Source organism: Vombatus ursinus, unplaced genomic scaffold, assembly GCF_900497805.2.
Source record: "Vombatus ursinus unplaced genomic scaffold, bare-nosed wombat genome assembly UNPS02014926.1, whole genome shotgun sequence".
NCBI classification, from domain to species: Eukaryota; Metazoa; Chordata; class Mammalia; order Diprotodontia; family Vombatidae; genus Vombatus; species Vombatus ursinus.
In genome coordinates, this window is record NW_020954704.1 from 2,751,223 (window position 1) to 2,779,195 (window position 27,973).

At 36.7% G+C, this 27,973-nt stretch overlaps 1 protein-coding gene across 2 annotated transcripts in view; it reads right to left on the reverse strand.

Moving 5' to 3' along the window:
- The window catches only part of GPHN (gephyrin), a 757,059-nt gene that overhangs the window by 108,737 nt on the left and 620,349 nt on the right, over positions 1-27,973 (reverse strand). For both annotated transcript variants that reach the window (XM_027843732.1, XM_027843731.1), the window contains one exon: positions 19,943-20,080. In XM_027843732.1, the coding sequence (XP_027699533.1) occupies positions 19,943-20,080 (138 nt within the window). The remainder of the gene's footprint in view (positions 1-19,942; positions 20,081-27,973) is intronic.

Sequence of the window (27,973 nt, forward strand, 5' to 3'; positions counted from 1 at the left end):
ACACACACACACACACACACACACACACACACACACACACACACACAAACTTGGGAGAGCCTTCACAAATCCAAAAGGCTATCAATGGCAACACATATGAAGTTAATAAAAAACACAGGCATTTGCCTACAAAGGCAATTATGATTTATGTGCATCCAACTGGCTTATTCTCCAAAGAACAAAATAAAAAAATTGTCATTTGATTGTCCTTGACTGGACAATGTCTTCAACTAAAGGTTTAAATCTAGAAGATGAAAGCTGAATAATTCTAGAATGGATGATAACAGGAAATAGGATCTCAGAGTTTCTCAAGGTCTCCAAAGTGATTCCACAGTCACAAACTTAGTTGTGTAATTCATGAAGTTACTTTAAGAAAAGTACTTTATCCACTATGCCACTTAGCTGTCTAAAAACAGCTAATTTTATATAATGCTTTAAGGTTTACAAAGTGCTTACATATTTCCATATCTTTTATTTACTTTACGTGTGATTATATTTCTCAGAAGTAAACACATGTCTGTTTTGATTGCTATAATGTCCAACACATACTCCAATAGATCTTATCAATGTAGGTATTCCCTCAAAAAATGTAGCTCATATAAAGGATAAAAGTAGGAGTAAAAAATGACTGAATGATTTCTTCCATCTAACAGTTATTCACTGTTTAAAAGTTTAAAGTGGATAGCCTTATGGGGGCAACCTAAGCCAATGAAAGTAAAAATAACTCCTGGCAAGAACAATCTTAGCTATGGCCACAGACCAAAAGGACAACTAGTTAAGGTAGAATATGTGTAAATCTAAGTGATTACATACATTGTGGTAGAGACTGGCACCAAAACATGATACAGTATGATATGGTATCTGCCTTCAGGTTCATCAGTGTACTGTACTGACTACATTCTCAGTGTGATAGGCAGCATAGTACAGTGGAGACATATGTCAGAAAGATTTAAATTCAAAGTCCCACATCTGTCACATACTGGTCATTTGATTCTCAGGAAGTTACTTTACTTCTCAGTGTCTTTGGAAACTCTCAAAGTTGCAAAGAAAGTGCTTATTTGCATTGATAGGAGTTATTCAATGGGAGTGTCTTATACGATGAAATCACAAATTTGGTAAAAAAAAATCCTCAGACTACATTTGAAAGACTCCTTAGAAAAAAGATTTTTATTCATTATTGATTAAAAAATGAATTCTATGATACTTTGCTTGGATATCATAGATTCGAAAGAACACATGAATCTAGAAAACCTGCATAATTCAGGCTCTCTATTTTTCTGCTGTGAGGAGATGCATATTTCTTTTCCAGAATCTTCATTAGTTTTTCCATTACTTTGAGTTCAACTTCCTTTAGTGATTTTTTCATTTATATTATTATAGTCACTATATCTATATACATAAAGTTCTCTAAGTTCTGCTTATTTTTCTGTGCATCAGTTCATACAAATTTTCCCATGCTCCACTGAACTCCTCATATTTGTAACTTTTTATCACATCTATTATGTACATATACCACAGGTTTTTTTTTTTTAGCCATTCTTCAATTAATGGCCACCCATGCTGTTTATTGTTTCTTTCTACCAAAAAAGAATGTTGCCATGAATATTTGGTATGTATGGGATCCTTGGTTCTGTCTTTGACTTCCTTGGGGTATATCTAGCAATGGGATTGTTGGGTCAAAGGGTATATAGACAGTTTAGTCACTTTTTTGTTTTATGATTCAGAACTGAACTCCAGAATAGTCAGACAATCCAACAGCTCCACCAACAACACATCTGTATTTATCTTTCCATGGCCCCTCAAAATGGATGCTGTTCTTCATCTTTGTCATAGCAGAGAGTTATGGGAAACTTGAAAGTTGTTTTAATTTGTATTTCTATTACTATTAGTAATTTAGAATATGCTTTCACTTAATCATTTGTAGTTTGCAGTTTGTGGCCCTGGAGTTATATATATGTTAAGTCTCTGCATCTTTTGGAAATAGGGAATTATTTTACTTTCAGTGATAAAAGATCAGTCTTTCATCAGTGATATTTGGTACAAATATTTTCCCATTCTATTTCTTTTCTGATTTTATATTCATTGGTTTTTATGTACAAAAGCTTTTTAATTTTATGTAATCAAAATTATCTATTTTATTTTTTATAATATCCTTTCTCTCCTTGGTTAAACATTCTCTCCTGGCCACAGTTGTGAAACACACTTGATCTTGTTCTTTTCTTCTTTTTTTTTCCTTTTATAGTATGCATTTTCATATTCAGTCACATATCCATTTTGAGCTTATTGTAGTATATTATAGAAAATATTAGTCTAATTTTAATTTCTGCCAAACTGCTTTCCAGTTTTCTCAGCAGTACTTTTCGAAAAGGGAATCCTCCCCTAAGTAATTTCTATTCTTCGTTTTATGAAACACAGAACAACTGTTTTCACTTGCTTCTGTTCTCTGTTTATAGTATGCTCTACTTATCGACTTGTCGTTTATGTTAATTTTTTAATTAGCTCCAAATGGTTTGGATAACTATTGATTTATAATATAGTTTGAAGTCTGGTAATGTTATGCTCCCTTCATTCACATTTCTTCCCCCTCATTTCCCCTGATAATCTGAATTTTTTGTTTTGTCCAAATGAATTTTTTTTCTAGTTTTAAAAATATACTCTTGGCAATTTTACTTGCATAGTACTAAATATTTGAACTAACTTAGCTAATATTTATATTTATATTGGCATGGCCTCACCAAGATCACTAAATGATTCTCTAATTATTTATTTCCCTTTATTTCTGTAAAGAGTGTTTGGTAGTTACATTTCTGCATCTTATGTGTTTCAACAGGTTAGCTCCCAAATATTTTGCAGTTATTTTAAAATAAATTTTCCTTAATATCATTTCTTCCTGTTTGTTTTTTAAATTCTATGGAGAAATGCTGATTATTTTGTGGATTTATTTGTATCCTGAAAACCTGTTGTGGCTATTACTTAGCTAATTTGTTTTCTGCGTTTCTGGGATTTTCTAAGTATATTATCATGTCAAGCTGTAAATGGGGATAGTTTATCTTCTTTACCAATGCTTACGCATTTGAGTCTTGTTTTCTTGTGTTACTGCTACAGCTCACATTTCTGGAACCATATTAAGAGTAGTGATGAAAGGGGGTAATCTTTTTTTCTTCTTGTTTGTACTGGGAAAGCATCTAGTGTTTTTCGATTGTAAACAATGTTTGCTTCTGGCTTTAAATATATATGCTTTTGATCATTATTAAGAAGGGTTCTTGAATGTCTATTCTTTTTAGGGTTCTTGACATAAATGAGGGCTACATTTTGTTGAAGTATTTTTTGTCTGTATCTTTTGAAATAATCACGTGGTTTTTATCTTTGGTTTTTATAAGATGTTTATGCTAATTGTTTTCCTAATGTTGAACCATCCTTGCATCCCTGCTGTAAATCTAACTTATGCACAGTGAATTATTTTCTGATTATATTTCTTTAGTCCCCTTGTGAGGATTTAATTGATTTTTTTTTTGCATTTGTTTTCACTGTGAGATTGGTCAGTAGTTCTCTTTCTTGCTTTGTCTCTTATTTGAATGCCATATTTGTCTCAAAAAAGGAGTTTGGTAGAGTCTTTTTTCTTTTTTACTTTTGAGAATAATCTTTGTGGTGCTCAAAGTGTCTTAACTTTCTGTTGTGGATTTGTTTTTCCATCCATTGACATATCACTTTATGCTTGTGTGTGTAATGGGCAGGAATTATATCATAATACTCATTCAATAAATGACCAGAGAAAAGTAATAGCCTGGATTTAGGAATAAAACATGAATGGTCTGACTCTTATAATGAAAAAGAATATGATCATTGGAATAAATAAAGTCCTTTGTTGGTACCTGCTGCTCATTAACAATGACAATATTGAGAAATATGAAAAGTCCATTTTAATTTATGAACTCAAGACAGTCAGACATGATCTTAGTCTTCTGTATCATCCTCGTGGTTTCTGAGAGAACCATACCTAAACAAATTATCTCAGAAAAATTCAAGATTATGTAACTAGCCCTAGATTCTTTCCTAAATTCTAGTCCCATATCAGAAACTACCTACTAGATATCTCCAGCTGGACTAAAGACACATCAAATTCAACATGTCCAAAACAGAACTCATTAGTTTCCACTTTAAAACCTTCCTAACTTTTTCTTTTGATAATACCATCATTCTTTTGGTCCCCAGGTCATAGTGATCTCCTTCTTTCTACTTATAGGTCTCTACTGTAGTTGAATCCATTATTGCCTCTTGGGTCTCATTAAATCATTTTCTGGACTACTGAGTAGGCTACTAATTGGTCTCCCTCTTTCTAATTTCTTCTCTTTTCCTTCATTTTCCAGATAGTTGCTGAAATAATTTTTATAAGGTACAGATATGATCATATTATTTTCCTTCTCCAAAACCTTCAGTGACTTCCAATTGCCTTTGGTATGATATATAAACCCTTCACATTGACATTTAAAGCTCTCCATAATCTAGCTCTCATCTACCTTTCTGGTTTATTTCATATCACTTTGTTTCATATGCTCTATGTGCCAAACTGGCCTACTAGCTGTACCTTGGATTCAGCATTGTAATACTGGTTACTATGCACAGACTACCATTTATACCTACAAGGTACTCTCTCAGCATCTCTGCCTCTTGGAAACCCTGGCTTACTTTCAAAGTTTAGTCCAGGTGCACCTCTTAAGTGAAAATTTGCCTTATTTTCCTAGTTGGTAGTACTCTCTTTTAAAATTACCATATTTACTTATCTGTGTTGTACATGCTCAGAGAAACATAAACTTCTTAAAGATAGCTACTATTTCATTTCTTTATTTGTATTCTCATGTCTTAGACTAGTGTTTGTTTGCCTAACACACTCCTTGGTTAACACAGTGGCAGAAGTTGGATTTATGCAACGGAGTACTGTATCAGGCTGTCCCTGAACCTACAATGTTACCAAAAACAGGTGATACTATGTAAAACGTATCATTCTATGATTATTTAAGTTTTACAAGGTAACTTTTGGACATCTTTGGACAAGAAAGGACCTTAGAGGCAGTAAGAAACAAATTTTACTGGCCCAAATATCACCAAAAAGGGTGAGACATGTGCAAAGTAGTACTAATTGTGCAGCATATTTGGAGAATGTTAGCACTAGCAAACCTTTAAAACTTGTCTGCCTTGACTTTTTGTTTTTGGAAGGCGATAGCACAAATATAATTACATACTGGTGGTAGCTTATCACTTTACAAGGTATGCATAGACATACCCAACCAGGAACCAAGAAACTTCTACAGTTGTTAAAAAATTGTGGGAAAAATATTTCTCAATATAAGGACTTCCTACCAGGATCAATTCAGAGCAAGACAGACTTTGAAATATGTAGCTCATTGAAATGACAGCTTTGGCTGGCTCTAACTGGAACATCTTACTCAATAATATGAATGTTTCAACAGCATACTGATGAAATATCAGATATGTTTAGACTAGAAGAAAAATCTCAATGGAGCTACACATTCAACTCTACCAGTAATGGTGCCACTGGCTTTACATTCTTCTTACTGATGTATGAGCCATGCCTACCCACTGATTTGTGTTTTGGAGTCTCTCAAGATGGAGAGACTGCAGAAACCTATAACCAGTACATCTCTCAGCTGAGAGAAGCTAAAGAAAGCTTGCTATCTAGCTAAAACTTCAGAACATTGAAAGAAATAAACAATTGCCCAGTTGCCTGAGTTGATTGTTAACCCCTTCAACAAGGTGACAAGAGTTCTGCTCAGAAATCTTGGTGTTCATGGAACCCACAAATTAATTGAATGAAGGAAAACCAGTCTATACTATAGTCCTTAAACAATATTAAAATGTCGTCTGAACTATAATGATTTTGTGTAAGCATCTTGCTTGAATAAGGCAAGGAAACTTGCTGATGTCCCAGGGGTCATCTATTAATTATCATCATACAGAGGCACCCTTGGTACAAACGCAGGCAGAGAAGGATTGGATCAGCAGATGTGGGCTGAGAGAAGTCCTGAGTAAAGGCTATTTTTTTCTCCAACTTCCCTGTCTGGTACCTGCCTATCCACAGTCAGTATAATATAATTTGCTGATTTGTCACCCAAATAGTTATTATAAATTGAATTTTGCCTCAACCACAAAGATGCCAGGGGGTAACTGGAAACAGACAGAAATACAAAGTGAGGTTGAGAGCCCAACCCCTGCCTAAATATTAAGAATTTTCCTAACTGTAGGCTTGAAGTGCTTCCACTAACTCTTCATCTAAAATAAACTCCCTAAAGCTGAAGAGAAGGGAACAAAGTGGACCTTAGGGGCCATTATATTGCTTTCTAGGCTTAAACAGAACTAATTATCGTAAAGGGTATTATACATATACATGGAGGGCTGCTGATTATAGCAAGCTCCTCATGTTTTTTTGCTTTTCTTTTGATAATGTCATCACAGCAATTAGTGAAAGGATGGGTTACATTAATCTGGAACTTCGCTATGTACTGAGTGGGGTGAGCTACTAGCCAGTCAGGAGTTACAAAGAGTTTCATTGAGAAAAGGCAGAAACAGTTTAAGAGGTAACTGCTGTGAGGCTCTATATTTTAATGGGAAAACTAATGGGAAACTAAGTCAATTTAGCTTAAAGGCCACTGTCAAGCTTTCATTCCTTTTAATTTTTCTGTAAGGATCTTTACTTGTGCTTATGTTTATCTCTATATATTTTCCCTGCTTTTCTTTCTTCACTTTCTCTGATAATCTCAGATATTGGCAAGTATTTTTTTATATACTAACATAACTCTTCCTTATCTGTTCCAAGGTGATGACTTTTCTGAATATGAAAACCTTTTCCTCAAATGCTCCCATCACTTTAAAAGTAAGAAACTTTCACTGGCAGTTCTCACTAATTTTCCCATTTTACTTCCAATTCAATTAAAAATGTGAAATTTTTATAAACATATAATCCTTGACCTCTGTTAGAGCATCTTGAAATACAGCTAGCACAAAAGATTCCCAATGAAAGATGCACTAAATATGGTATGTATGTTTGAAGGATGTAATAAAATACAGGATGTCCCTAAAGTCTTAATGGGCATGCATATCAAGAGAAGGGTATGGTGACACACCGTCTATTTATGAGATGAGATTCTGAAACTTGCTTCTCCTGTTGACTTTATTACTTTCATCAGTAGCACTATGATTCATCCAATCTTCCGTGTTTAAAACATTTGATCCTTTCCCTCACCTGTATCGTCCAAATATTTACGGTGTCCTGTAGATTCCACTTCCACAGTTATCTCTTGCAGCTGTCCTCCCCCGCATCATTTTTCCTATTACCAGCAATCTAGTACATGTTCTCACTGCCACCTGCCTCTACTCCTGCAATAGCATCCAACAGATTTTCTTTCCTCCATTCTCTCTCCATTCCAATCTGACCATTCACAGGGTAGTCTGAACATGATCCTTCTCTGCTTAAAAATCTTCAATGGCTCCCTACTACCTACTGAGTAAAGTAAAAATGCTTTTCACTGATATCCAAGGTTCTCCACAACTTGGCACAACACTACCTTTCTAACTTTATCTGATATTCTTCTTTATTTCATCACACCAGATTTTCTACTTATTCTCTAGCCTCCTGTGGAAAGAAAAGAAATGCCATTTTATTTTCTGCTCCTGCTTTTGGCTTTGGAGGAAGAGGAAAAACACCATTCTGTCATTCCAGGTTTCTTGCCTGGTCTCCTATCTCCCTTAGAAAGAGGAGAAATGTGATTCCATTGCTCATATATCTCCTGTTTTTGTGGTGAGGACAGAAAATGCCATTCCATAGTGTTGGTCTCCTGCCTGGTCTCCAGCCTCCCTTAGGAAGAGGAGAAAGGCCATCTAATCAAGTCTCCAGCCTAGTTTCCTGACTTAGGGAAAGGGGAGTAATACCATTCCTTTAGTGCTAAGCACTTAACTCCTTGTCTGAACAGTCTAAGAAAGGATTCAGTCTGATAGAAAAGGAAAAGTAAATCAGTCTAACGTGACCCCTCAATATCGTTAAAAACAGATTTCAAAGAAGACGGACAGATAGATTCCCTTAGAATAACATGTTTCAGGAGAGATCAATCTTAAGAATGAAGTTCCTAAGACAGAAAGGAAAACAATTCCATTGGGGAGGAAAAATAGGAAGTGCCTGATAAGACCAATGTGGATGCACAGGGAACTCACTAACCAACAGATTTTTTAAAAGAAATGTAAAAGGGATGGAAGCAAGAACAAGTAACAAAAAGATGAATGCAAAAATAGTGGTAGGAGTGTTGAAGCTCCTGAACTAAGGCTGGCTTTGTCAATCATAAGGCTGTTGTTGTTTGTTTGTTTATTCTGTTTTTCACTATAGAGGGACCAAATATGAGAGATGAAAGAAAAGATAGGACTCACTGCTTGTGTTGTATGGGATGAAATTAACTGACAAGAGTGAGAAAACAGAGCTGCTCAATACTAATTTTTGTCTCTTTTTTCTTTGCCAAAAAGAATCCGTATGATGGAAATGTTAGAACAAAAATGGCTAACAGGGAATTTAATTTCCAAGATGGAGGAAGCTACAGAGATAGCAAGAAAATAAATACAAATCAATATAATCAATATCAATCAATAAGTTGGAGGGAATAGTATGTTATACATGGTAGTTTTACAATTTCATGTGAAATCATCTTTTTTATTATACTGTTATGTAAATGCTTTTTTTGTCCTGTGAATTGAAAACAAAATAAATTTTAAAAAGATTAAAAAAAAAAGGATTTAGTCTGAGGCTAAACCCCTATAGGCAATAAATATCTACCTAAACTCATTCCTGGTCAGATTTTCCCCACCTTAATGATTCTGAACACTTAAGGTCAATATTCAATTCTGATTCTTCATCCCCATCCCCTCAACTCAATCCCCACCATGTCCCATTCTAAAAACCATCATCCCTTCCACTATATTCTATGAAATGCCTGCTCCATAGTCAACACACTTTTCTTTTTATTTCAATTAAACAACAAACTTATTTTCACTTTAAATCTTTTCCTTTCCCACTCCTTCAATCAGGCTGTCACCTGGGACCTGGATCCTTGCTGATGATATAATTTTCTTGGTGTCCCTTTTCAAGACTTTGTACTTTCCCTCATTCTACCCATTCACTGGCCAAGGTGGAAGAATGGGAATACTTTTTTTTTTATTTTTACTTTTATTATTTATTTATTTATTTTAGTGAGGCAACTGGGGCTAAGTGACTTGTCTAGAGTCACACAGCTAGTGAGTGGTATGTATCTAAGGCTGGATTTGAACTCAGGTCCTCCTGACTTCAGGGCTGATGCTCTATCCACTGTGCCACCCAGCTGCCCTGAATGGGAATACTTCTTAATCCCCACTGCCACTTCCAAGTTCTCCTTCTACCACCATCATTCTGTAACCTCTCTTCCTTTGAGGTCCATTCAATCCACATTTAATGCCCAATCAAAATTCTGGTAGCTATTGTCCACTGATCTCCAGGACACTCCTCTTCCTTTCTCAATGAGTTCAGTGCCTGGTTCAGTCTTTCTCTCTTCTTCAGCTCCTGCCCTCATACTATGGAACTTCAACATACATATTAATACTTCCTCAAACAGTAGGACTACCACACAGTTCCTCAATTTACTCATTTCCCATGATCAACTCTTTCACTCCATCTCAGCCATACAGAAAAACGGTCAAATCCTTGATCTTACCATCACCCATAAATCTACCACTTCTATGTTCACGAACTCTGAATTTCCTTTGTATGACTCTAATCTATCGTCATTCCATCTCTCCTTCTGCCTCGCAACCCCAAACTCTGTTCTTTGTCCATACATGACCACCAATCAATTAACCTGTTCTTCCCATTCTTGCACAAGCTACACTATCCTGTCTTCCCCATCTTGACCAATTTGTGAACCAGTTCAACTCTACACTTTCCTCTTCTCATGAATCCCTTGACCTCTTTATCATATCATCAATTTTGTCTTACCAAATTTCAGCTTTGGACCACTCCCATCATCCATTGCCTTTGCTTCTACACACATGCTGCTGAACAAAGCTTGAGAAACTCATGAGACAATGTGAATTGGATCCACTACAAACTTATGTCATATAAACTCAACTGGCCCCTCACTGATAAAAGATAAATCATTTTATACGTCTCTAGTTAACTCACTATCCAAGAAACCAGAGAAGCTTTCTAAACCTTTTCAGCTTTCCTAAAACCTCCCATGGCTCCTCTTCCTTCCAACCTCTCGGCTAAGAACCTTGCCTCATATTTTACTGGAAAAAATTGAGGTCATTCACCAAGAGTATCCTCTTCTCCCATCTTCCTCATCTCACATCACCCAGTTCTAACGCAACAATTTCTTCCTTGACTCCTGTCTCAATAATGAGAAGGCCCTTCTCCTTGGCCAAGACAAATCCCTCTACATGGACAAGTGATTCCATTCCATTCTGTCTTCTCTAGCAGATTTCCCTCTCTATCATTCCCACTCTTTCATTTATCTTTACTCTCTCTGTGTCTACTGGCTACATGCCCATGTTTCCCTCATCTTCAAAAAACCCTCATTTGATCCATCCATATTCACTAGCTATCACCTCATATTTCTCTTCTCTTCTGTGACTAAACTCTTTGAGAAGGAGTCTGTCTACAATAGGCATCAACACTTTTTTTTTTAATTCTCACTCTCTTTTTAACCCTGTATAATTTGGTTTCAAACCTCATCATTCTCTCCAAAATTATTAACAACCCCTGAATTGCCAAATTCAATGATCTTGTTCAATTTCCATCCTTACTGACCTCTCTGAAGACTCTGAAACTGTCAGTTACCCTCTTCTTGACACTCTCTTCTCTCAAAGTTTTTGACTTTATTGCCCTATGGGTAATAAATATGTACCTAAATTCATTCCTGGTCAGATCTTCTCCACCTTAATGATTCTGAATACTTAAGGTTAATACTCTCTTCTGACCTACATGACCACTCTTCAGACTTCCTTGGATCTCCATCCAGCTCATTCCTGTTAATAGTGGGTTAACGGATGGGATTGTCCTTACCCCTCTTCTCTTTTCCCTATACTCTACACTACTTTGCTGGTGATCACATCATCTCCTATGGATTAAATTATCATCTCTATTCTAATGATTTTAAAAACTACTTATCAAGCCCTAATGTCTCTGCTGACTTCCAGATTTGCTTCTTCAACTGCCTAATGGATATCTGAAACTGGATATCCCATATAGCCATCCAATAAGTTAAAAACTAAACTTACTGTCTTTCCCCTCCAAATATTCCTCTCTTCCTAACTTCTCCATTACTCTTGAGGGCAATACCATCCTCTAAGTCACCCAAGATTGTACCTTAGGCATCCTTGACTTCTTACTGTTTCACCCCACCCTACCCCCATATCCAATCTGTTGTATTGATTTACTTTCAAGACATCTCTCATATAAGCCCCCTTATTTCCTCTCACATTCCATCTCTCCTTCTGCCTTGCAACCCCAAACTCTGTTCTTTGTCCATACATGACCACCAATCAATTAACCTGATCTTCCCATTCTTGCACAAGCTACACTATCCTGTCTTCCCCATATTGACCAATTTGTGAACCAGTTCAACTCTACACTTTCCTCTTCTTGTGAATCCCTTGACCTCTTTATCATATCATTAACTTTGTCTTAACAAATTTCAGATTAATAATAGGGTTATGGCACAGGAGGCCATAACCCTAGTGCAGGCCCCCATCACCTCATCACCTAAGGTTAGGGTTGGATTGAAAACACAAATACAATACTCAAATTATGCTTCAGGAATGTCATCTTTGGATATGAAAGCATCTGGGATCACAGACTTAGGGCTGAAAGGGACCTCAAAGGCCACCTAATCCAATCCCTTCATTTCACAAATGAGGAAACTGTGGCCTAGTGAGGTTAAGTTATTTACTCAGGGTCATATATCCAGTAAGTATCAGAGGCATGGTTTAAACCTAAGTCTTTCTCCAAGCCTAGCAATATATCCATTGTACTATGTCGCTTCAATGCTATTATTAGATGATTTTGAGAGAAATGATTATTAATAACTAATGATTCGGGGAGATTCAGAATTCCCCCTTTTTCTATCCTCATTTCAAGACCTCAATCTCTGAAGGTTGAGCTAACCTCTTCTATCTGACCCCACCCAATCTTACTAGGAATCTCTAGTCTAAGGTGAATTCCAATCGAGATTGGGTGGGAGCAGCTAGGTGGCGCAGTGGATAGAGCACTGGCCCTGCAGTCAAGAGGAGCTGAGTTCAAATCCAGCCTCAGACACATGATACTCACTAGCTGCGTGACCTTGGGCAAGTCACTTAACCCCAGTTGCCTCACCAAAAAAATAAAATAAATAAAATATAAAATAAAATAAAATCTTAGGGAAAAAAAAAGATTGGGTGGAGATACATCCTTTTGTCTGAATTGTCCAAGCCTAGGGGTGGTCTGAGTATAAAGATGGTCTCTCTATCCTAGGGTGACATGATGTCACTCTCAGCCCCTCATTCATTCTCTGATTAATTGTTAACTAATCAGGGTTGATTCCCACCCTGGGGAATACCTACTATTCAAAGGGTATATAAACTGTGAACCTGCCTCCATGACTGTCATTGGTTGAAGAGAGAGATTATTAATAAAATGATTAAATTACCCAGAAATTGTGTCTCTTGAACCTTTTTTTTTTTTTGTTTGGGTGAGGCAATTGAGGTTAAGTGACTTGTCCAGGGTCATATAGCTAGTAAGTGCCTCTTTAACCTTTTTAAATGCCACAGTTAGATAAAAATGTCTATTCAGAAATATGCTCATATTTTAAAATTGTAATGAGATGTATATAGAAAATAGTACAATAGGATGTATGGAGAGGAAGATGTAATAAGATGTGCATAATTTAGAAGGCTGAGAAGATTCCTGAATGCAAGAATACAATGAGATGAGACTATTTTAAGGATGTACTGAGATTCACTCATGGAACAATGCAATGAAATGCATATGCACAAGGGATCAAATGCATACAAAGACCTATAGCGAAAGCTGGCAAAGGATAATATCTATATAGAGAAATATTTGCTAGTCACCTATCCTAGGATTATCCTATCCTTTGCTACTGGTAAAGTAGAGACTAGTGCAGTTATTTAAAACCTCAAAACAAATTAGAGTCAGAAAAACCTGGGTTCAAATCCTACCTCTAACAAATCCCACCTCTTACCTGTGTGATCACAAGTAAGCTGATTATGTTCTTTAGTCTCAGTTTCTCTATTTGTAAAATGGGAATAATACCTGTGGTAACTATTTAGCAGGGTTATTGAGGCCTAAATGATATGTTGTATGTAAAATGCTCTGGAAACCTTAAAGTATTATAAAAATGTTGGCTATTATTGTTCTCATCTCTACTACTTGGATAAATTCCTCCATTTTCCACTTTATTCTAGTTTTGGAGACCTGCCTGAGACAGTGAGACAAAAATAGATGAAGACTGCTGTTTAATTAGCTCTTAGTAATGAATGAGGAGGAATCCATTTGGCTAGCTGAATATATCCTAACCCCATTGCTACTCTGATTCCATTAAATGTCAGTGTGCATTATCAAGCCAGGTTAAGACAAGGGACATATCATGCCCTTTTAAAATCTGTAAGTGACTTGGACTCCTCAGTGGTTGGGAAGAATTCAAGAGGTACACTAACCAAACCTTGTTTGAAGGAAGGACAGTGAACATTATTTTGATCCCATTCCCTCAGAGTTCACTGACACACCAGGAGCTGCAGAACTTTTGAGATTATAAAATGACTCATGAACCCTCCGCACTGAGAATTCCCTGCTACTCTGAGAAGATAGGAGAATTCCTGAATATGAACTCTCTCCAAGTGCAACATGGAACACAGGAGAATCCCTGCACAGAACTCAGACTTTGACACAGCCTGCTCTGAAATCCATATTTTAGACAAGCCAAGGTTTCCAAGGTGGTTTTAGGATGGCTTGTGCCATAGTGCACTAGGAGGTATGACAGGAAGCAAGGCTAAGATTTTCCCATAGCAAATGGCAGGAAGTTCCTTGGCTAGAAAGGCCTCAATCAATTGCACCATAATCAGAAACCAAGTCTAGACGCATTTCTATACCTTGTCACATAATTCCAAGTAAGAAGGCTTAAAATTCACAGAATCCCTGCTATTTGAATGATGTCTTCCCACAATGTTAACTCAATAAAGCCCATGAACAGCAGAGAATGGTGACAGTACATTTCAAAATCTTCCTTCTAGTAGCTGGCAACTCACACATATCATTTCTGAGTTTATAATCTATTCATGTTGTACATTTTACCAGGGAAGAAAATGAATCTTTAAAAGAAGCCTCAAAAATCTTACCAACTTTTGTTATAAAAGATATTGCAAGAAATCAAAGGCAGTACTCACTTAATAAACCCTGACTACAGAGATTTGACAAAAATAGCAAATATGTAAAAAAAACACATTTAAGACAACTCTGGAAGCCTTTCTAGTCAAAACAGATAAAAAACCCACATGCACGCACACACTGACTACTTACTTATAGTACATCCTTAAAATAGTCTAATCTCATTGCACTTTTAGCAATTTTGACATTCAATTATAAACTCCATGAGATTAGGGAGCACATTCAATTCTCTTTGTAGCTCTTGCATCACCTATCAAAGGGCTTTGCATGAAGTAGGTGATTAATAAATGTCTGATGAATGAATGAATGTCCACTTAAGGGGCAACATTGCATAGTGCTGCATATCACAAACTAATCTGGCCACAGAAGACTTTGAGGCTTTAAATACTTTGATGGAACCCACAAATATTGCTCCAGGAGTCTAGGGACATAAAATGCCTCCAGAATAAAAAAGAATTAGGGAAATTATGAAACACAACATAGAGAATTATTGCCATTTTCCATCCAAAGAATGGGTATGTGGAATAGGTATATTTTTGATATACATATCAATGTAATAATGAATGTCTTAGAAGGAAAACAATGCTCTATTTCTCATGAATCCATATTCATATTGTGTGGAAGGCAACTGATGAAAATACTGGTAGAGTAAGTGGAAACCCACTGGACAGGACACCTGGCCTGCCCCAGTAGGTAGATTTTTCCTCACTGAGGGCCATCAAGCAAAGGCTGTATGACTACTTGTGAGATATGATGTAGAGGAGTTCCTGTTCAACTACAGGTTAGGCTAGAAGGACTTCATTTTCCTTCTAACACGGATTCTGTGATCTCATTCTGAACTCTGCTAGTTCATCTCTCTGGGCCTCAATTCCCTCATCTATGAGATAAGGGAGATGCAATAGATTTAATAGGGTTCCTTCTAAGCTCTAAAATTCGGTCTTACGTACTATGTTCTAAGATCCTTTCAAAGGGATAACATTTGTCAATGATCTTCACTCTGAGGGACCAATCGCTTGCATTTTTATATATGGTCATGCTCTACTGAAATGTTCCAGCTCTAACTCTCACAAATATGCATCAAGACCACTTAAAGCAACATTGTTGAGCTCATTTGACCTCAATGACTTCATACTCATTCATGTATTCAACTGATATAGACCACTCATCTAAAACATAAACTTTCCTTCATGGGCATTTGTGTCAGGGCTAGTCTTACACACAGGCAGAGTAGGTATGATTTGAGAGGGATGGGGAAGCTCTGTTGGTCAATCCCTCTGGCTCCTCTTTCTTCTCTACTTGATAGCAAATGCCTTAACACCTACTAAAATGCACATAGCCCTCAGAAAAGTTACAAGTTATCAGTTATGCTCCAGTAGGATATAAGCTCCTTGAAGGCAAAATGTTTGGTTCTTTCTTTTATTTTTTGGTTTTTGACTCTCCCCATACCTTGGCACTTAGTAGGAGCTTAATAAATGTCTGTTGAGTTGAATTAAATTGAATTAATTTTACCTCAATGTGAACAAATTTCAACTCTTTCCCCTAGAACAGAATTGGATTAGGGTGGGGTTAGTTTGGCAAAGAGAATGAAGGCACTGGTGCTTGAAGGTGGTTTCCTTCAGACAAAAGTTGTATCTTTCTTAATACGGCCCCCAATAGACTACAATTCTCTCCCATCATCTCTCTACTCAAATATCTGCCTTGCATCAAACCTGAGTAAGGCCTATAATTAGTGTTTTCAGTGTATATCCATTTCCTTCCTCTTTCCATGTGTGTGTGTATTTATGTATGTTATGTTTCTTTACATTTTTTCTTTTCCAAGATATTTTAGGGATGTGGCTTATATTCAGGGAGTAATCTATGTTCAGAAAAGCATGGTACATTGACTTACTATGCTCTGCCACTTAATAATGAGGATATTAGTACTTGTAGCACTTAGGATAGAGAGTGCGTAATAGAAAATATATTTATTAGCCAATTTTGAGGAATGTAGAAGAGAAACAAACTATTTGATCTCTAATGCTATCCGTGCAAAAGAGAAATTTATAGGAAAAAAAATCAAAATGCCCAAGCACTCCAGAATCTCAGAGTTGTAAGAGATGTCAGAGACCTTCTAATTAAACCCTTACTTAAACAGGAAAACCCTCTACAAAATCGTAGTGTCCATCGAGCCTCAACTTAAAGACCTCTTTTTTTGTTTGTTTGTTTTTTTGCAAGGCAATTGGGGTAAAGTGACTTGCCCAGGATCACACAGCTAGTAAGTGTCAAGTGTCTGAGACCAGATTTGAACTCAGGTCCTCCTGACTCCACTGTGCCACCTAGCTGCCCCTTAAAGTAAGTAGAATTCTGCTACCACCCAAGCAGGCCCTTCCATTTTTAGACAACTCTAATTGTTAAAAAACTTTTTCTTTGTATATAGCCCAAATCTGCCTCTTTACAACTTCCACGTGAAAGCCGTTCCTCAAACACCTTAATGAAGATAGCTAAGGCAAAGTAGAGGGAAGGATACTGCTTAGATTCCAGTCCTCCTTTGCTTTGGCAAATAATTTCTCTGGGCCATGCCTTCTTCTATTCCTCTCTCAACTTGAAGGGACTGAGGGCTGGGCTGCCTTCTGTCCCAGGGTGAATACATCGATGTTCAATTTTCCTGCCTTCCTCTTCCCACCCTCCACTGCCTAACTCTATACACATCTGGGCCTTTTTGCTGTTAGGGTCATTTCTCTTATATACCTTTAAAAGTCTCTGTCCTATTTCTCCATTAATGTCTTCCTCTGATGCCTCTTCATGAATGAAAGTTACCAGTGAACTAGATTGGAAGGGACCTAGAGGTCAACTTGTATATGAAAAGAATTCCCTCTATAATATACTCAATAACTGGCCATCCAGCCTTTTCTTGAAGACTTTTGGTGAGGGAAACCCAGTGCCTCAGAAACCTAGCCCTACCCTATTCCATTTGGTGTCAACAGATTTCCTTGGATCAGTTTCTTGAAAAGCTATTACAAGGCCTTAAAGTCCCACAAAAAGATTCCTCAAAGTACCTGTCAAAATAATAATATTATGCAACATACTCTGACATTGTAACATATAAAGAGAAACGTTATTTGTTGGTGATTGTGTCAAACTTTCATTGATTTATATGTACTTTGTAAAGGTTCATTCTATGAATATACAGGTATATTATTTACAATTGATTAAATAGGATATTTTTGGTCATTTCTTTAAAAGGCCCTTGGCCAGTAGCCTTACCTCCAATTATAAAAAATGAAGAAAATAAGGTTCAGATTGCACAATTTCCACTTACAGCATCTTTTCTAAGAAATAATTTTCCTTAGGTACAAGGACTAGCTATAATGCAGGTGACTAGGATTTTTTTGGGTAGGAGAGTTGATGGAATTTTGTTGGGTTGTTGAATTGGAAGAACTGTTAAACTCATCACAAACAAGTGGACAAAATGTGGGAGATCACAATCAATGAAAGAAAGAAGAAAGAAAAACTCACAGACAAAATTTTAAGGGTATATTTAGTTTCCTGTTTCAAAATGACATAATGGATTTGATGAGGCAAGATCCAGATATCCAAACAAGATCCTGAGGCATTAATGATGCTCTAACTTGCGTTGCTTAGTCATCAATGAGTTAGACTTTAAAAAAAAGTAGCAATGATGATTTTAAACCCCACAGACACAGATACAAACTCAATGATAATATATATATATATATATATATATATAGTTTTGTCATACTTTGGAATATATGACTATTTCCCCCATTTGTTTTTCAGTTTGCAGAAACATTTAAAAATACAAAATAGTGTTTTCTCTGAATACAACTTCAGCATTATATTAGGCCCCACTATAACTAATTCTGTTCTGCATTAAAAACTGAGCTTTATCTGACTCAGAGGTTAAGTGCAGGGATCTTTGTCACTTTTTCATCACCATGGATAGAAGCAGTTTCTGACAGAAAGCTAATCATTCTTGAAAGGTTTGTCTACTCATGAGTGACAATTGATATACAGGTGACTTTTATGGACACTGAACAGACTAACAACTGCTAAGAGTGATGCAAGAGTGTCTAAGGGTCTAAAGTAAGTTTAGTAATACTCCTCCAAAATAAGAAGTGGTAAGGATGGGTTAGAAAAATATATTTTAAAATGTTTTATAATTCCTTCTAAGTGAAAATGCCTCAGTGTCACAGGATACGTTGAACATATATAATCTGTTTCTGAATATTCACTCTATCTTTAAAAATAGATGGGAACTTTAATTTCATCCAAATTGACTCCAGTTGTCATGTAGTGAAGACTTGACTGATGCGTTTCTCTAATGGACTCTTTTAATCTTAATTTTCCTCGAGGTGGTGAAACATAAGAGTAAATGTGCTGCCTGACTCCCTGCTTATATAACACAAGGAAGCTAGAAATGCAGGACAAATGCAAAATGTCTTAAAATAGCATCTGAATAGAGAGGACTTCCCAAGTCTGTGATGGAATCTGTTATTTAGTATGTTTCACTAGTCTCAGTCTTCCAACTAAAATAAATAACCATTTGTCATGTCACCTTAAATTATTTTGTCTCTTATGGTATTGGAAAGAATGAAAGTACAGTCCTTTAGCTATATAATTGCACTTCTGACCTTGGTTCAATCCATGTATATATGATGGCTACATATATAGCAGTTAAGATATTACATAACTTAAAAACCACTAAATTAAATGTTTAAAATTTCTATGTATTATTTCCAAAATACTGAAAAACTGAGGAAGACAACCTTGCTAACTAACTTTCAACAGGGTGAATTTTACATACTTTACTTAGGCCTGAGAATTGGGAGTAATAGAGTATGACAAGCATAGAAGAGAACGTAATGCAGTTGAAAATTGAACAGAAATAAGCAGGGCAGTTTTCTTAGTAACATATTAAATTCAATATACAATTAAAAAGCAAACTGTACACAATAGGAGTTCATAGTTTTATGTATAATTTTTTTTGTTCTTTATATGGAGATGTTCAGGTTTGTAAAGTTCATAATAAAAATTTTAATAAAAGAATGCAAAGAAGAAAAAAGAGAAGTCAGTGATGTTTGGTGATCTCTATGGACAATGCATCAGTGGATTTTGGTATTGGCTTTGAAGCCAATACCATGAAAAACATTTTTATGAGCATCATCTGTTGTTTCTCATTTGTGAAACAGAATATCAGTCTCATGAATAGCTATGTTTACCACTCAGTCCTGAGTCTTCTTTAGTTGATACTGGAATTAGTAGAAAATAGTATGACAGTCCTTCCTTTAAAAAAAAAAAAAAGGAAGCAGAGAACTGTTGCTCTGAGAGTTGAGTAGTATGATAATAATGAAGCTGTTTAATATCATATAATTAAACCCACTGTTTAGGAAAGCTATAGATCTTAATATTAAGCTTGATCATACAGAAACATTGTAGCCAGTGTATAAAGGGCAGTTCTATATCTGATTGTACCTCGGTAGTTGATGATTTCTGTTCCAAGCACCGGTGTCATCTCTAAGACCGTAATGAAAGCTTTATCCATAGACGTAAGTGGGAATGGAGACATGCGATGTCTTCTTGCCACTTTGGTGATATCAACAGCACTGTGACCTACACAAGAAGAGATTTCAGTTGAGAGGTAGGGAGGTCCCTACGGAAGGTAGGAATCATTTATGCACATAAATAACGTCCATTCTGAGATATTCCAAAATAAAGACAACAAAACAAAGAAATGACCTACCTCAAAAAAAATCTCTATTTGGGCAGAATACCAGAGTAAATTATCATTGATAAATTATATGCTAAAACTACATAGGATTCATGTTTGGGATTCTAGTGAGTTAATTCAGGAGCTGTTCAAGGAATTGTTCAAATGGGAGTTCGGTTGGTCCCCAGAAGAAAAGAGGCTTATATTCTTGGGCCTAAAAATCATTAGGTGAGGTCCTTTCTTTTTAATCTGCTATGATCCTAGTCCTAGGGGTACTGGGAACAGGGAGAAAAGGTATTACAACTAAATAACAAATTATGGTATGCCGTTGTTGGGGAAATCTCAGACCTGCAATCAAACTACTGTCAACAATGATCTTCCCCCTAAGGTCTGGTTCTCAATAGTGCAGGGACAGACGAGGTTTAGTCAATCAACCAATTAATCAATAAGAATTTATTAAATGCTTATTCTGTGCCAGGTGTTTGCTAAGCAACACTTTTTGCTTAGTAAATAGTCCACTGACCTGAAGAGGTTTTTATACCAATCAGGGAGACAATATGTAAATAAATAGGTGCATATGAGAGATACATACAGAGTAGAAAGAAGGTAATCTCATGGGGGAAAACTCAAGGGGCTAGGTGGGTGGGGACACCAGGAAGGCCTTTTACAGAGGGCTGGACTTGAGCTGAGTCTTGAAGAAAGTGAGGCAGAGGTCAGGAGGGAGAGCATTTCAGGCATGGAATGCTCCAGTTAGTCAAAGGCACAAAAACAGGAAATGTAGTGTTGTATACAACAAACAGCAAGTAAGTTGCTTTTTTTGGACCACAGTATGTGTATAATAGGGAGCAAAGAATAGAAAGTTGGCAAAAGTAGAAATGGAGCAAGTTATGAAGGACTTTGAGCACCAAAAAGAGGACTTTGTATTCAATCCTAGAAGTAATAGGGAGTCACTGGAGTTTACTGAGCAGGAGGATGACATGATTAGGTCTATGCTTTAGGAAGATCACTTTGGTTGGTCTGTGGTGGATAGGTGAGAAAGAGGAGAGGATAGATTTAAGGCAAGGAGACATTAGAGGGAATAGTCTAGGTGAGAGGTGATGAGGGACTAAACTAAAGTGGTACCTATGTGAATGGAGAGAAGGGGAGGTATATGTTGTGATGGTAGAAACAAGAAGACTCAGAACTGGATGGGGGTGACCTTGAGAGTAACAGACATTTTTAGAAAAGAGGTGGGTTTCAGGGGAAAGATGATTCATTGTATTGTAGACATTTTGAGTTAAAGATGTCTACAGGACATCGTTTGAAATGTTAAAATATGTAGTTGAAAATGTGGTATTGGAGTTCAAAAGAGAGACCAGGGCTAGACAGATCTGTGAATATCTGCATAGACCTGATAGTTGAACTGATGATAGCACCAATGGAGATAATACAGAGATAAAAAGAGAAGGCCTAGCACAAAGTCTTATCAAAGAAGATCAAGCAGTTAAGACAGGTAAGAGGAGAATGAAGAGAGGAAGGCAATAACAAATCAATGTCATACTACTATAGACACTGTGCCAATCCTACCTTTTTTCTTTATCAGTTGGTAATAGGCATTTTTTTTTTACCCAATGGGGATAGATCTGATTTACAGACCATATTATATCCACAAGTAATTTAGAATAACTTTTCTTAACTAAATCAGAATGTTTCTTGGAAGGGATTTTGGGAAATTACTGTGCCTATCACCCAACTAAAAATATTTGCCATTATCAATTAATAGTTGATTAACTGGATGGAGAGATACAGAGATTGGTAAAAGAAAGGCATCACCAACTAATATCTAATTCAGTGGATTGAGAGATATAGAGATTAGTTAGACATGAAGCACATCAGCAAACAAACAAAAAAAAGACCCATAAAGATGTTGATATTCATAATATCACAATACATGCCAACTGAACATCTTCTAGTAATAGAAATACACACACAAATTTTAAAAACACAATTTGGCTTTCTAATCTCATAAAATTAGAAAGAAAAAATAAAACTGCTTTATAATTACATAACATTTTGCAGTTTACCTTTTTTACCCTCATAATAATCCTAGGAATTAGTCAATAAGTCAGTGAGTATTTATTAGGTTGTCATTTAGTTATTTTCAGTTGTATCTGCCTCTTTGTGACCCCTTTTGGGGTTTTCCTGACAAAGATACTGGAGTGGTTTGACATTTCCTTTTCCAACTCATTCTATAGTTGAGGAAACTGAGGCAAATAGGGTTAAGTGACTTACCTAGAGTCACACAGTTAGTAAGTATCTGAGGCCACATTTGAACTTACATCTCCCTGATTCCAGGCCCTCCAACTCTTTATCCACTGCCACCTAGCTGCCCATTTATTGTCTGCTACTTAAGGGCAATGGAGATAAAAAGAAATGCAAAAACAGTCCCTGCCCTCACAATCTAATGGAGGAGATAATACAAAAACAACCAAGTACAAATAAGATACATACAAGATACACACAAGATAAATTTGAGATAATCTCAGAGGGAATTCACAAATATTAAAGAAGACCAGAAAATGATTCTTGAATAGAGAGAAATTTTAGCTGAGGAAAGAAGCTAGAGAAGGCAGGAGCTAGAAGTGAGGAGATAATGTTATCATCCTTATTTATCAAATGAGGAAGCAGAGTTCATAAAGGTGAAGTGAGTTTTTCAAGGCCATCTGACTAGTCCATAGCAGAGCTGGGTCTAAAACTGATCTCAGACCACTGGTTTGAAGAAGTCTATCTGAAACTACTGGAAGGTAGAGAGGGAGAGATTTAAGATTAGAGACAGACTAGATATGGAAGAAATTGGGAGAAAACCTTATTACATTGTTTGAACCTAGCCCTGCATGGCTGGGAAACTGGACCACCCCTACGTGCTATTTAGAGACTCTTTATTTTTATTTTTTTTTTTGATGAGGCAACGGGGTTAAGTGACTTGCCCAGGGTCACACAGCTAGTGAGTGTTATGTATCTGAGGCTGGATTTGAACTCAGGTCCTCCTGACTCCAAGGCTGGAGCTCTATCCATTGCGCCACCTAGCTGCCCTGTTTAAGAGACTCTTAATGAAGGACCTAGTTTATACTGACCAGAAACCCAGTTAAGTTCAAAGACTGATGTAAGTAGTGTTCTTCCATTGTACATCTTAAGCAACCCCTGCGTCTTATCTATGAACTAGTCCTGTACTGATTAGTTATTGTTTCCATGTTCCTTCACCTCTTTTTCTGAATTCAGGGAATTGCACCTTTTGCTTTCCCCCTCCCAACTTGAAAAGTCCCTAATCTCTCATCTAATTAGAAATCAGATCGCCTAATGTTGTACTGTTTCCTTTTAATTAATTGGTCTTATTTGATCAATTTCTTTTACGTATAAAAGTCACTCTCCCCCTGTATTCATGGTCCAAACTTAGGCTGAGGAGATCTGATCCCAGTATGTCGGGCAATCGCCATTCATTGCTTAATAAATCAATATGCTTTGTTTCCTCAGTTATTTCATCTTTTACCCACCAGAGTATATGTAGAAAGGTTGGTCTTGACAACAAGAACATCTTTTTCTGTGTCAGAGAAGTGAAGCAGATAGGCAGAAGACGTCTGAGTGATGTGAGATGAGGAAAAGGGAAGGGAGAACTCCTAGTTTAATGTTCTCATTTTTTAGGTGAAGTATGAGGATAGGTCCTCATACTGAGAAGGTAGGAAAATAGCTATTTGACTCACCATGTTCATGATCTATATCGATTTGGTTAAAATCCATGGATTTGGGCCTTTTGGGGACTGCTCACAGGCCCTGAGAAACCTAGAGTTTATTTAGATTAGCTGTAGGATTCTCTGGGAATTTTGGGTCACTGCAGAAGGAGGGTGGTAGCACCATTTAATCTATTACTCCTTAGCATATAACTTGTCTCTAGGGTAGGGTAATTGCCTCACTGATTTTTTTCTCTTTGTCAGATGATAGGTCAGCAGGTTTTTCCTGTGGACAACAGTTTTGGACCTACAGCTGTCAGTTTTGGTTTCTAATTCTCAACTGTGCTGGTTACAAAAAACAGAACTATCATAAAACTCTTACCTTTCATAAAATAAAACTGTATTGATGATGATGTTAAAATATGATTGAACTATAGCAACTACATATCTTTACTTCAAAGAGAAAAGAAGATGTATATATGCTATTTAAAAAAAACTTTATAAAACTCTCAACATTACAACACAGGCATTGACAGCTAATGGAGTCACTCAGTTGGCTTAAAACTGTAATCACAAAATAAATAAATAAATGATCCAAATGTTGTCTAAATAGATTTTATTTTAAGTGAACGAGTATAACTAGGAGTTAAATACTAGCCAAAAATTGATAACAGGAACAACTCTTCAAACTTCAAAAGTAATATGTATATAATAAGCCCATCTAGATCAGACTAACAGATAAAATGAAAGTTCATTTTAACTAGAATGATACTAATAAGGCCAAAGTTTCATCCCAAGGGCCACTTTATTTCCGATACAGCGAAAAGTATGTTCCTTAGCCAGAAATTACAATAAACTTCTTTGCAAACGCCTAGCACTGGCTTATGAGGAGAACCAGAAGACAAAGCTTGGTAGAGACTCCAATTAACCCAGTCAGTCATCTGATCCCCTTCTTTTATTTCTTCCTACTTCAAAATAAAGATTGGTCTCAGAGTTCTTTACAGTTAGATAAGATTCTATAAGTAACAGTCTCATTATATAAGCAGCCCACTTATCAGTGGTTCACTTAACAGTTCTTCCCCTCCATGAACTTTTAACTCCCATCAACAGGTGGGTCCAACAAGTAGGGTATAGTTTCCAAGAGATGTTAACTCTATCTTATCCCAAACCACGGAAACTGGGCAGAGGATATGACACAATATGACAGAAAAAGGGCCGGTCATCTAAAACTATAATTTGAATTCCTGTCAATTCTGCTCTAAATGCAATCCAGATTTCTTGCTGCACAGTGAATAACTTTAGCAAGCTGAGACTGTGAAGGAGATGGGGAAAATAACAGGGACTACCTATCTTGTCTTGTAGTGGCTATCCTGAAGGGAATGAACAGGTGATGCCACTCTGCTACCTATACTAGGGAGCTCTTTTCCTGAGGTGGACAGGTGATCAACTGAATTGAGAACCTACTAAACTGGGTGGGAACTGCAGGCAAATTTTAGTATCAGAAACATTAAAAATCATGAGTAGAGGATAACTACCTCAAAGAAAAATGTTTTACTTGGCTGGGTTGACCAAAAGTATCACATTTTTATTTTTAAAAATAACAATATGTGTAATTTGCCAGTGAGGTAGGTTTATTAAAGACGGCTCACCTAAAACTTGGCAGAAATCACTGACATGAAAAGTTACAACGCAGAAACCTTAGGTAGGGGCTATTTAATACTGTTAAAGCCTGTTCACTTTCTCTATTTGTAACTCCATCTGAACTGTCCAGAGAAAAGGGCCTGAGGAAAGTTTTATTGTTGTGGTACAGAATACTTTCCTTGGTAGCAGTGAGGCATAATATAACCATATTTGAGTTTAGAACTCTGAGAATTCAAACTCTATCTAGAATATACATGAACTATAGTACATCAGAGGTAGCTGGTGGCTCAGTGAATAGAGTGCTGGGCATGGAGTCAGCACATAAGTTCAAATCCAACCTCAGACAATTCCTAGCTGTGTGACCCTGAGCAAGTCACTTAACCTCTGATGGCCTGACAAAATGGATCCACTGGAGAAGGAAATGGTAAACCACTCCAGCATCTACGCCAAGAAAACCCCAAATGGGGTCATGATGGGTCAGACACCACTAAAAAAATGACTGAATAACAACATAGTAGATTACTTATGTGAGAAAGGATTAGAAGTTAGGCTTCCACAACAGAACAAGGAAATTCTGAGAAGGACTTCCAAGATCTTGTGGATAGTCCCTCAACCAATCAGAAAGTGCCCCAAACATTCTGCAAACAACTAGCTCCTTAAGAAAGAGCTCTGGAGACTAAATCAGTTGCAACCCATAGGGGCTTGCTTAATAAGTTTATTGAATATTAACTGACACACCCCAAGGGCGGAGATAGCTGCCATTTTTGAACATGGGATGCATGAATTGGGAGGGCTTAACGTGAGAAGGAAGAGTTAACATGACATGAGATAGGCGGTTCAGGAAGAGCGTAACTCAGATGAGCTGAACCAGTCCTAGCCCTGGTAGGAGGTGCAGGATCACACTAACAATATAAAAGCTGACTCTCACTTCTGTACAGTGTGCCTCTCCCGCCAGGGGGTGTACCTGATTCTTGCAAGAACCGTAATAAACCATTCTTTCACTCTAGACTTAGTTTCATTACTAAGAGTGAGATTTCACCCAGTATTGCAACGAGGAAAGCAATGGGCTGCAGGCAGCTTGTCCTGGCTAACTTCCCAACTCTGCTGAGAGGGTTCAAGGGGCTCTATTTCTAACACCTAGAAATAATCTTTTTACAGTAATTTTTTTCACATCATAATGGTTAACACCAGTATCAATGACATTTTCAAATGACAAAAACAATGCCCAGTATACAGTAGGAACTTGAATCAGAATAAAACCTAAATGGGAGCTATGGAGAGGTTTCAGTGACCACTATGACTTTTACTCAGCTACTCTACATTTAGTCAACTAGTTTTAATTAGCATCTCTATGCAGATGGCTCTAGGAACTACTTGTCCAGCCCTAATCTCTCTCCCCAGATATTTTAAATTCAACAAGTCCATCCTTAGCCATCAAAAAGATATGCCTAAACCTGGTGTGCACAACTTGCAGCCCCCTTATGGCCGGTCAAAGGATTTCCTCTACGTTTTTCAACAGGCCACCTGGAAATCCTTTTGTGCGCAGCAAGAAGTCTCAGGGCTATAAGTGTTGGCCTCAAGTTGTGCAGGCCTGGTCTAAACTATAGATCTGACCATGTTACCTCCCTGTTTCATCTAGTATAAAATATAAAACCATCTGTTTGATTTTTAAAGCCCTTCATAACCTACCTCTTTCTACCTTTCCAGGCTTATTACATTGTTATTATACTATGAACTCCTTAAGAGCAGGAACTATTTTTTGCCTTACTTTGTATCCTCAGTAATTAATACCATGCCTGGCATATAGTAGGAGCCTATTAAATGCTAGGTTATTAGTAGACTGACTCTGCAAGACATTTTCAACTTTCTACTGAACAAAGGAACAATGATCTTTGTGCAGCAGTGACTTTTTCCATGTACTGTGTCCATCAAAACAAATCTATTAAGAAAAATAAAAATACTTCAGATATGCTCTGTTTTATCCTGTGTGCTCTATATATGTACTGTTTCATCTTCATCTGAAAAATCCATTCAAATGTTTATTAAAAATAAATGAACAAATGATGCTTTCTTTAGATCACAGAGGAGAAGAAAGTAGAAACAAATAAAAGGCTTATGGTAAGTTCTACCTGATTAATCAAAGTAACTTCAGGAGGAAACTTTATTATTCAAAGCAATCAGTAATGGAGTTCCCTAAAGTAGTTCAAGCTTAAATCATTATTCATTCTTAGGGTATACTGAAAATCACAAGGAAGATACTTGTTCTGCCCTATTAATATTACTATCTCACTTACCACAGAATTTGTTGCCCAAATACATTCCATTTCAACTACTTGGATCTTTTTTAAAAAGCAAGACAGCCAAAAGAGGATGAATAGTAGTCTTAGGAAATTTAAATAGCACAGAGGATGGTAAATGTATTCAGATTAAGTAGTTTGGGCCTTTGATAAT